The sequence below is a fragment of the Esox lucius genome, chromosome 19, assembly GCF_011004845.1.
Source record: "Esox lucius isolate fEsoLuc1 chromosome 19, fEsoLuc1.pri, whole genome shotgun sequence".
Taxonomy (NCBI): Eukaryota; Metazoa; Chordata; class Actinopteri; order Esociformes; family Esocidae; genus Esox; species Esox lucius.
Window position 1 is genome coordinate 33,491,644 of NC_047587.1, and position 12,549 is coordinate 33,504,192.

Here is a 12,549-nt window from a genome sequence, read left to right on the forward strand (position 1 = left end):
ACGCATAACCTTTCATCTAATTAACATATTAAAAATGCACACATGTACAATAAGCACACACATTTAGATGAATGCGTAAGATGATGCATTGTTCTTATTATAATTGCTGTAACATGTGAACAAATAGATCTTCATAAAAAAAAAAACTGTTCATATTGAAGGAGAGAAGGTGAGACAAATGCTGATAGAGAATAAAAAATAACACAAGAAAGCTGTATAAGAAATTTGAATGAGAAAAGACGGTAAAATGATAAAAAACACAAAATGACAGCTGATGTGGAAAAAGACCTCAATAGTGAGAGTGAAGTCCCAAAACAAAAAGCAGTAAAAAGGGCAAATAAATGGTGACGAGCAAAGGAAGATTAGTATGAAGGAATGCACTGATAGTGTACCTGACGTTAGGGAGGAAATCAACCAAAAGGATGACGAGTAAGAGAATGATAAAAAATAAAGATGACCGCCAGAGTGACTGGGAGAAAGACCAGTGAAGAAAAACAGACAGATACTGATGAGAATAAGGGATATGAAACCAATGAAGAAGAGAGGCAAGAAAAGGGAACCGGCGAAGAGCAGGATGACATTCAGACTGAGGAGGAAAAACCTGACAATGCAACAGCCCCAATGTGATGTTCAGGTAAGACAATTTGGGACACCAAACTCACAATGTGGAGATAGCACTGGAGACCATAACGGGACAAAACACCAAATGTGAGTCAACAGCATGAGCATGATCTTATTTTAATATCAGGTATGAATAAAAGAAAGTATACCCAAACACACTTCTACATAATCTGGCTAGTATCAGTTATGATCCTTGACTTTATTCTGAAAAGGCTGTTGCTGTGCCACAAGAAGCGTGGAAAATAAAGATTCTGTGCCCTGAGACTAAGGTGGCACACTGGTTGGATATTCCCATTTAAAATAAATAAATACAATTCACTGTATTTTGTTTCACAACGAAACACACTTTGATACAACACTAATGTGTCACTAACCAGCTTCCTGTTTAAGAACAGTTGCCCAACTATAAACATTTCCACATTGTATTGATTTACAAAATGAAAGTTTTTGCCACCACTAAACACAAAAAAATTAAAAATTAAAAGTGAAAGATTTAATCTGCTAATTGTTTTGAATTATTTACAAATATAAAACTGCTGAAAATAGTGGATTTCTATGAAACACGGTCTCTGAGAGGTCACAGTTGGTTAGAACAATTTCTTACCAAAACTACATCATGAGGGAATATTTATCTGGAATAAGGTTCTTCAAAAGCACCAATCAGGGATATGATATAAAAACCATCTCCCCTTTGACAATCACTAAGGTGGCAAATAAATGAATTAGTTTGTTAGCTCTCATGTGGATGCACTAAGCAGGCTAGATACTGAGCCATGGGGAGCAGAAAATAACTGTTGAAAGACCTGCATAACAAGGTAATGGAACCTTATAAAGATGGAAAAGGTTATAAAAGGATATCCAAAGCCTTGCAAATGCCAGTCACTGTTGAAATAAACAACATTATGGAGACACTTAGACCTACAAGATGTTTCAGTGGTCTGGTGAGACTTTTAGCCCTCAACACCATCCTGAATGTGAATTATGGTGGCGGCAGCATCATGCTATGGGTATGATTCACTGGGTCCGGGTCTGGAAAGCTTGCAAAGAACATATAAATCACGGAAGAAAACTTGCTGAAGACCACAAGAGGCCTGGGACAGGATAATGACCCCAAACATACAGCCAAAGTCGCACCTGAGTGGCTTGTAAATAAAAATGCATCAGTGTGGCCCAGCCAATGCCCAGATCTCAATCCAGTTGTCAAGAAGAAAGAGTTGAACATTTTTGTTCATAAAGGGTACCCATCCAACTATTGTATAGAAGGGACAAAAATCACTATCTGGTAGAAACTCATCCAAATAGACACATGGATGAAACTGCTGCCAAAAGTGCCGGCACCACATTTTGATATATACTTGAAATCAATCATTTCTGTTTTGTAAATAATTTAGAACAATTTGTATATTTTACTTTTCACTTAGATCAAACTCAAACACAATGATTATGTTGTAACATAATACAATGTGGTAGAGTATAGACCAATGGGAGCCAATGTATGCAACACAACACTTCAATAACCCTGAAGCTTCTTGAAACCCTGTGGTCTGATGAAGAAAGGACTTAACTAATTGGCCACAATCACCAAAGCTACGACTGGAGAAAAAATGTATTGTAAAAGTGGGGGTGGATCTATTAGGCTTTGGAGTTCCGTGGCAACCAGTGTCAAAGGAAGTATTGTGTAGGGTAAAGGTAAAAATTGATTTCACTAAGGCCGGACAAAACTGATTCCCTGTTTGACAGATTTTTTTCCCCCAGAAAGGGAGGCGAATAAAACAAGAAACCAGGCAAGCCTAGTTCAGCCGGCCTGCAATAGAAAGTGTTGCCATTTTGACATTCGATACCAGGTCGCCCACGTGAAAGGCTGTGTCATTAACCACTACAACACGGAGCTGTACATTTGCTGGGTGTCAGTATAGCCTCTTGTCCATACTGACACCCGGCATCTGTATATCCTGAACAAATCCTCTTTTGCTACGTTTCTACTAAGTTTAACTCCACCACAAATAGCGTTTATGTAGGCTGTTTGCCACTGGCCGTTTAAACAGCGTATTAGCCAGAAATAAGCTTTACTGTTATCTACTATCTTACTGGAATAGTCATAAGACTTAAGCAATTGCTAGCGAGTCTGCCAAAGCCATTTCATTTCATGGCATAAGAACGTATTTAATTTTTTTCATGGAAAAACAACATACTTTTTTCTTTCATTTGTGAATGACATTTATACTATCAATAAAGGCGACGATAACTAACTTTTTCATCAAGTGAAAAGACAAAAGAATCATGGAATCTACAGGAAATAATTAATAAATGTTGTTGCTCTCAATAGATTCAAACTTAGATCTTCCACATGAGGCACTGTCTTTAAACACTACGCCACGGCATTACATGTTTCAGCAGTCGCTAGACTCTATTGAGGATTGTGTTAAACTGACTAACGTTTCTTATTAAGTTTACCTCTACCATAGCGTCTATGAACGGTATTGCTTTTGCCACTGGCCGTTTTAACAGCTTATTAGCCAGTAATAGGCTTACTAGTATCGACTAACTTCCTAGGAATAATCATAAAAATTGAGCAATTGCTAGCGAGACTGAAGATAAACTTTTCCATGCCAGAAACAGTCGCAATATAACTGTATACAGTTTGAGTTAAGGCTTACTATAACGTAACTACTGTATGTTAAGCCGGAAATTTGTTTGTCTATCCTGACCCAAAACACATGCACAGACACGTACGAAAATCCACCAGAAACAGTCGCAATATAACCGTAAACAGTTTTATTTGAGGCTTACTATAATGTAGATGCACTAACGGTTTATACGGAATAATTCATAATCCGTACATTGCTTCGCCTGCGAGGAGATACGAACTCGGGACCTTTAGTTCACAAGTCTACCACTACGCTATTTAGCTAGGGGTTGTCAGTCAGTCAGTCACTCAGTAAGAGACATTCGCTCTTCTTAATATAAAAAGTTTTAATATTTTGAAATTTTCAAAACCTGAATACTGGAGGATTAAAGGAGAACTTTACTACATTGTCCTGGAAACATGTAGGCAAAATGTATTATTCAAGAGTTATATTACTCCATGCAAAAAGCTACACTAGAGAATCCTTCTTGATTCTTTTTTTGTAAAGAATACAAATGAAATTTTAATGTTGTTATAATCATGAGAAAGGAAACAATAGGAACTATAACTTGTGACAGTATCTTATTATGAAAATACTGTCTCTAATACCAAGAACAGCTTCACAAGACATCATAACGACTGGGTGTCAACAAACAATGCCGATTGAACATGTACAGTAGAATTGTCTGGAAAAAAGAAATGATGGCATATGTTTTGTGGTCAGTGGCAATAGCATAATCACTTGCTAATTTCAAATGTTCAATAGCAGTCTGTTTAGTCCTTAATCAGTTTTTGTTCTGGTCTTAATGGTGTTAACGGCTTTCCTTCTTGCTTACACACTGGGCACATGGACCAGATGTGTTGGAATTGCTGTTTGAGCATCACCATCACTTCCCCTTCAAGGACATCTGGACATCCACAATGGACACACTGGGAATTACACTGTGATTGCTGAGTAATACAGTCTCCACAGGTTAGCCCCTGGAAAGCCACTATCTGCTTGTGGTATGGGCGGTCTCTGCTCTGAACCACATGTAAACATTTTGTCATCCCGAATTAGTTAAACCACATTCTGTCCTTCTCTAGACAGCTTGCTTTTGGCATACAAGCATCTTGGTTTATTACATTCAAAACATTTCATGTTCGCTCTCACCTTTGCAATGACCATGACAGCACACCTCTTTACATTTTCCACGTCTGGTGTCAGAGAAGGCCTATCTTTATCAGTGGCGTCCAAGTTGTAAAGATCATAGCATTTCTGGTACACGTCTGTTGGCTGTCAATGTTGGACATTTCTTTTCCCAGTGTTTAGATGACAGAAGCTTGCCAGGTCCACATGAATGCCATCTGAGGATACCTTCCAATTAAATGTCAAGGTGCCCAGGTAGCTACCCCAGGCATAGTGAACGTTTTAAAGTTGCCTATCCATTCCCTTCTCTGGAATCAATCTTCAGCAGCCCAATAGAAAGGGGGGTAGTATTGAGGCATTTTCTTCAAAGCTTAACAGAGTTCTGTACTGGGGGCTGACCGGCCGCCATAATTCACTAACAGTGTGCATAGGGGAGTGGGCTTGACACAGGATGATTGTTTAACTACCTTTCTACAAGTGACATGCATAAGTAGCTATGGACTCTTAGATGCACCACATCCTGTCTGAGACCTAATGTCAACTAGAAAAAGGGAACAAAGATACAAGGAGTTTTAGTTTAGAGGTTTAAAAGCTTTGACTTACAGGCAGTTACAATATAGAGGTTCTAAAGATTGCACTTACTTTTAGAAATATGTAGAACACTTCCTGAATAAATGGTGCCATTTTAAAATATCAAACACAGCATGTTTGATATAAATCTACAATGAGTCCTAGTTTGCCATAAACTTAATTGATAGAGAAAATGTCGACTAATTAAAATACTTGTGAAGAGATTCCAGTGTGCCCAGGGCAGGGATATTGAGATAGAGAGCTGTCTGCATTGATGCTGAATGTAAACTTGACTTAGTTTTGGTGCAGTGTCATATTTCCTAGTATTTGTTATATTATCCAAGGCCTAATTACAGGAATCTTTCTGGTAAGCCTCTCTCTGAACAATAGATGTTCATCCATATACCAGAGTGCTTTTAATATTAAAATAGGGAAATGAATAGCCAGCCTATTTGGATGTGAAAATTAGGATAAATATTTCAGTCTGATTATCATATTATCATTTTTAAATGCATTAACATTAATGAACATTATTAACATAGGATGGATAATTGAAAGCTATTTCCTATCATATTCAAACATTGATGACAAAAAGTAACGTATGAATGTATAATCAGTTCATTAACCTACTTAAGTGTAAAGCTTTAATAGGCTTTAACAAAATAATAAAATAAGAATATAAATGACTATCATAGACTACACTTTCAAAGAAAAATACGCTATTGTTAATAAAGGCCTATCATTCAAATTAGGTCTATCAAATAAATGTAGCCCTGGAGAAATGGCAATTCAATTCTGTAACTGAACGTGATGTATAGGGTAATAGCGTAGACAACTTAATTATAATTTTTTTGAATTTAAGAATGATGATGGAATCAAATTAAATGTTAATGTCTAATAATTAGTTTATTACTGGAATGCAGCCTATAGCCATTAAACACATATTGACTCAAGATTAAGGCTCTCAGACGAGGCCTTATACAAAGAGGGTAAGTCAAGATAGGCCCATCTCCCATGGCCCATCTTCTTCCGCTTATCCGGGGCCGGGTCGCGGGGGCAGCAGTCTAAGCAGGGATGCCCAGACTTCCCTCTCCCCAGACACTTCCTCCAGCTCTTCCGGGGGGACACCGAGGCGTTCCCAGGCCAGCCGGGAGACATAGTCCCTCCAGCGTGTCCTAGGTCTTCCCCGGGGTCTCCTCCCGGTGGGACGGGACCGGAACACCTTCCCAGGAAGGCGTTCCGGAGGCATCCGAAAAAGATGCCCAAGCCACCTCAGCTGACCCCTCTCGATGTGGAGGAGCAGCGGCTCTACTCTGAGCTCCTCCCGGGTGACCGAGCTTCTCACCCTATCTCTAAGGGATCGCCCGGCCACCCTGCGGAGAAAGCTCATTTCGGCCGCCTGTATCCGGGATCTTGTCCTTTCGGTCATGACCCAAAGCTCATGACCATAGGTGAGAGTAGGAACGTAGATTGACTGGTAAATCGAGAGCTTCGCCTTGTGGCTCAGCTCTTTCTTCACCACGACAGACCGATACATCGACTGCATTACTGCAGAAGCTGCACCGATCCGTCTGTCAATCTCCCGTTCCATCCTTCCCTCACTCGTGAACAAGACCCCTAGATACTTAAACTCCTCCACTTGAGGCAGGCACTCTCCACCAACCTGAAGTGGGCAAGCCACCCTTTTCCGACTGAGGACCATGGCCTCGGATTTGGAGGTACTGATTTTCATCCCCACCGCTTCACACTCGGCTGCAAACCGTCCCAGCGCATGCTGAAGGTCCTGGTTAGAAGGGGCCAACACGACAACATCATCTGCAAAGAGCAGAGACGAAATTGTGTGGTCCCCAAACCTGACACCCTCCGGCCCCTGGCTGCGCCTAGAAATTCTGTCCATAAAAATTACGAACAGAACCGGTGACAAAGGGCAGCCCTGCCGGAGTCCAACATGCACTGGGAACAAGTCTGACTTACTGCCGGCAATGCGGACCAAGCTCCTGCTTCGGTTGTACAGGGACCTGACAGCCCTTAGCAAAGGACCCAGGACCCCATATTCCCCAAGCACCCTCCACAGGATGCCGCGAGGGACACAGTCGAATGCCTTCTCCAAATCCACAAAACACATGTGGATTGGTTGGGCAAACTCCCATGAACCCTCCATCACCCTGTAGAGGGTATAGAGCTGGTCCAGTGTTCCACGGCCCGGACGAAAACCACACTGTTCCTCCTGAATCCGAGGTTCTACTATCGGCCGTATTCTCCTCTCCAGAACCCTGAACCCTAAGTCAAGATAGGTCTGCTAAATTAATGCAGCACTGGAAACGGTACATCACCACAGACATACAGTATATCCTATCATCATCCAAATAAACAAATTGAATATAACAAGCGCAATTACAAGCATCAATCCATACAGAGCAAGCTTGACTAAATTCGAGGCCTGTAAATTCGCTCACCGTATCGTCATGCGATTGTCTAATCCTTCCACAAAAAGACCCCACCCCGGAGACAGTCTATCCCAACAATATGGAGCTGCGCTTCTCCGCTGCTACTGAAGCAAATATGTTGACAAAAGTCACCTTGTCCTCATTAGATTTAAGCAGTTATCAAAACGCGAAGCCGAGGTAAGGCAAAACAGACCAAAGACCTTTCTGAAGCAATTCTAAAATTCCCTTATGTAATAAATGACTGGAGGAATGCAACAAGAACAGATTTTGCCATGTTTCATCAGGATTATGACACGTAGAAAATTTCAGTCTACACCATGAGTAGGTAGATTAGACATGTAGATTAGATTAGGAAATCTTATTTGATCATGTGCACTGACAAAAATCTAGTCAAGTACTTCCTCTTGAACACTGATGACCTTGGAAAAAGTTGCGGGGAAGTGAGGAACAATTTGCCTAATTGAAAGCACAAAATAAGAGTAGCTTGTGATGTTTCATTTTTAAAAGAAGCTCTCGTGTCTACAAAGGTTGGAATACCACAATAAGTCATTAAAATGCTACTAAAGTGCTACTTAATCAAGGGGGCTCTGAATGTAGCTACACATAACACCAAGTTACTTATTGCACTTATGACTGCTGGTGAATTTAACCTCAATGTGTCCTGCAAACAAGAGGACCTTGGTGACTAAGAATATTTTTGATTTGGGTAACAAATGATACAATTACGCAACCATATGCCAGCAGGGCCTCTCCACTGATTAGGATCATCACTTAGGCAAAGGATCAAAGCTTTGCAGCTTCCATCAAGCAGAAAGACTGAGTTATACACTCCAAAGAAGGATGGAGAAAGAGAAGGCTAGAGAGAGTAAGAAATGAGAAAGCGATACGGCTTGAAGCGTTTTAAATATTCACCATTATTATTTTTGGCAGGGAAATGAAGGGGAAGAAAACATAACACATTCGCAGGAGGCACTGCAAAGAACCTACAAACCCAATATTTTGTCTGTTGAAGGTGAACACAGGTAGACTATTAGAATGAGAGACAGAGAGAGGTCAAACTGGATTGTTAATTTAGGGCATGACAAGGCAGAAATAGCTGGTCGCAAAACCTTCTGGGATTAACATAGTGACAGGGCACTGCCTAACTATTTTGCAATTAAGAAAAATAATTGGATTAAAGGTGAGCACAAGGTAACTGATGTGTTTTACCATCTGAAATTGCTAAGCAACAGTATATCTGTGACCTTTCACCTTCAACTGCCGGGCGATCTCTACGTGGTTGTCATAGACCAAGATGTTGACTGTGAGGTCTTCTATGTACTTGGACAATGGGGGACTTCCTTCAAGAGTGTTGGGCTCAACGAACACATCCAGCGTAGGATAAGCACACTTCGTACCATCCCAAACCTGGACAAAAAAAAGGAATAATGTGACAATTTTCAACACATGCACCAAAGAGGAAGAGAACAAGAATGGGGATTTTTTTTTAATGAACAACAAAACAAGTCAAACTTAAATTGTCAACCAAAATGCACACCTCCATGGGTAAAACTGGAAAGAACTGAAAGAGCTGAAAAGTGGGAACAAACAAGAGGGGGCAGTAGAAAATGGCCCCTAGACACAAGTAATCTTTACTGCAAATGTCATGTTGTCATCGCCACACAGTAGGGTCATGGTCCCTGTTGTTTATGACAATGCGTCATTACCCAGAATAAGGCGCTTATGTAAACATATGCCTTCAAGTATAAAATTGAGCATATTAGCATCCCAATAAGGACACATTCCCAGAGGGTTGACAGAGCTACTACCTCATAATGACTATGTTATTTGGCAGAAAGTGTCAACACTGACAAGAGCATTATTATCCTAAGCCTGTGTCTTTTTACGTTGTCATATATCTTTTGAACTCTATAAGGAGATGAAGGGGTTGCAAATCTCGATCACTAAAGAATGAAAAAAGCCCATCCTTGCCATCTTAGATGAAAACTGTTAAGATACGCTTTATCATATGCCTTTGCTACATGTTTGAAACATTTCAGTCCCTGTACACCAAGCCAGTAAACAAAATATTGAGTTTCCACAAATTCCCGGCTCAATACAACAAGGGTAAAAGGCCCATACTGACTCATACCTTCATTAGCATGCAACTGCTGTCCACAGGGGCTTTAGCCAGCAATTGGCAGGTCAGGTCAAAGTAAGCTTTGGGCTGTACAGATGAGAGGGGTACACTTGGCTCAGCAGGGACCAGCGACTCGTTGGCCGCCCACACACGAAGGGCCTCAACAGTATGCTGGTCTTCCTCACCAAAGCAGAAGGACTTGCTGCAGGTGCGAGGGACCACAGGACTGCCCACTGTTCCATCAAAGGTGACCACAGAGAAACCATGGCTGGTCAAAAGGCTGATGGCTCCATTAAAAAGTTGACTCTGAAAGAAAGAAAGATCTTACTCTTCCTGGACGATGTCAAAACATCCCATTTTACACCTACTGTAGCACAGTCATTCAGGGTTGTCCGTTCTAATCACTAGTCAATCAGCAGTTGCTGTTTACCTTGACTCTATGTAGGCGTATGATGTCTCCAATTTTGAAGATCTTGGGGTGTTCCTCAAGCTTGTCAGAAAATATGGTACAGCCCACTTTATTGTTTGATTGGTCTGTAATCTTCAGTGTGGAGCAGTAATCTATTTGGGATAAAAGCCAGGACAACTGTCAAATCATATTTCAGCTATGGTCAGCCCAACATGAGAAATGCCATAGTGCGCACATTACAAAACACATGCAATTGGATTTGGGACATCCCAAATACTTTGACCAAGACAATGTCAATTCTCATGTACATTTTCACAATAGAAGGCCACCTAACTGGTTCATGAATATCACCAAAAGTACAGATTTATTCTAGAGCCCAGAGAAGCAAACCTGATTCTGCTAGGCATCAAATCATTGTCTACTTGAATAAAAGGCTTTCATTAAGGTCTACAACAATGGGATTTTATTAGGGATGGACTAAAATGTTGAAAACCCTTATTGGAATGCTGGAAAGGTTTCTTAAATGCTGCATTGTGCAAAGCAGCACTCTTCATTCCCTAAGTAAGAAATCCATTTTAAATGCATATTTCCATTTCAAAGCGATTCCATGTGGATTTAGTTACAGGGGATCCAATGCAATGAAGGAACAATACGTTTTAGTTTAAAACAATTGGTGTGAATTGGTTAGATTAGGAGCATGAATTGATACGATTTGGTTTCATTCCAAAAGATTCATTGGGCTAACATTAATTGCATTAACAATTTCATCCTCATTCTAAACTGAAGAGTAAATGATGGAGTCGAATAGCTGGGCATCTATGAGATCACTCTGCTTGGGCTGTGTGTGTTTGTGTGTGCGCGTGTGCGCGCGCGTGCGGGAGGGGGCTTTTTGTGTAGACCAGTGTTTCCCAATCCCGGTCCTCGGGACCCAAAGGGGTGCATGTTTTTGTTTTGGCCCAAGCACTCACACATCTGATTCACATGAAAGGCTTGATGATAGGATGATTACGTCAATCAAGAGTGTAACTGGTAAGGCAACATTTAAAACAGGTGTGAGTGCTAGGGCAAAAACAAAAACGTGCACCCCTTTGGGTCCCGAGGACCAGGATTGGGAAACACAAATCTACTAAACTACCACCTCACATTCAGCACAACAATGTAGGCTATGCTTTTGGTCCCCCCAACATGGTCTGAAATCACAATCAAACGCTACCTGTAGACCAAGTGATTTATCAAGAAATTTTTGAATATTGACCTAAATAGTGAGCTATTGAACAAACTATTGCACAACATTAAAACAATATTTTTCCATTGTTTGGCATACGAACGGAAGTCAGTGGCTCTCCCAGCAACTACTCGTCACATCCTTAGATTTTTCCTTGACTGTTGGTGTTAGTTCTGAGGGTTGTTTCTGCTGGTCCCATTCATCTGTGCTGGTACTGCTGTACCTCTGCAGGTGGCGGCCCAAAGCTCAGGCCTGTTTGACTCATTAGTCGTATCAAAAAGTAACGATTTTCTTACATTAGAAGTAGATGGGATGTCGGCCGCAGTTGACATTAGATTAAATGGTCTGATGGGAGTGAATTTCTTAGAATGTGAATAAGCCCTTTAATGTCTTGCCTAGCCTACTGCAGAGCCCTGTGGTGGGTCAGTTGCCCTGGGAATCCCTGTGGGGGCACCAGATATAAATTACACAGTGGGTGGAATAAAAACCATATTTAAACCGGGGAGTCCACTCACGGTTCACTATCCACTACTATTTTGCGGGTCAGAAATGTTTTATATAAAGAAAGGGCATATAGACACTCATAACGCAGTACTTGCGCAGTTGGTCACGGATGGACAGACTTCAAAAAGTGGAAGCAGGTAGGAGTGTTGTATTTCTTATCTAATTGGAAGTGACACTTTTTTTAATGCATGAGCATAGTGTATATTGAAACATCAAATGGTTCAAAGGAGAAGGCCCCCAAATTGAATTATAGCAAGAAATTGGAGTTAAGAATTTGATAAATTCCTTATGTTTTGAGGCATGAGTACATTGATGTTGTTTTGGGGTAACGGTTTGGTTTTTGTAACTAAATCTATGCGTGTGGGTAGCTCTAACTAACTACTCGAAGAATATGAAGTCTGTGGCATATAAACACCTCATGAAAATAAAGGCAGAAAACCCCTGACCACAACAGCATCATTATTTTACATGGTAACAGCCCAAAATGGTGAACATTGCAAGTTGGAGAACACATAAACAGGTTATAAATTTGCAAGGGCATAAACACATTTATCTCTGGCCTCATTTTAGCGTCATAAGATTAGGACTCAAATATATTTGCTGGTATGTAATTTAGATCACATACACTTGCATTTAAAATTGATCTCTCATGCAGAGTTTGCCCTAAGGACACAATAAAGAACCAACTTTTCAATTCTGGTCAACTGAATAAATTGGAGAAAACGGCCCAGCACTGTGCAAATCCAACTCAAGCCCAATACCTATAGGCTCGGTAAGTGGGATGAGGATGGATTTTCCACCACTGTATGTCAGTTGTATGACAAGATTTATTGCTTGGTCAATGCTCTGGGTGCTAAGTCAGAGGTGAACCCCACAAGAACACTGTGACGACGCTTTAC

At 40.8% G+C, this 12,549-nt stretch overlaps 1 protein-coding gene across 4 annotated transcripts in view; it reads right to left on the reverse strand.

Annotated features, from left to right (window-relative positions):
- Positions 1–12,549, reverse strand: part of pot1 (protection of telomeres 1 homolog) — a 62,737-nt gene that overhangs the window by 12,487 nt on the left and 37,701 nt on the right. For all 4 annotated transcript variants that reach the window (XM_010864424.5, XM_010864426.5, XM_010864425.5 and 1 more), the window contains exons 8-10: positions 9,943–10,073; positions 9,525–9,818; positions 8,645–8,800 (exon numbers count right to left, since the gene is read on the reverse strand). In XM_010864424.5, coding sequence (XP_010862726.4) covers positions 8,645–8,800; positions 9,525–9,818; positions 9,943–10,073 — 581 coding nt within the window. The remainder of the gene's footprint in view (positions 1–8,644; positions 8,801–9,524; positions 9,819–9,942; positions 10,074–12,549) is intronic.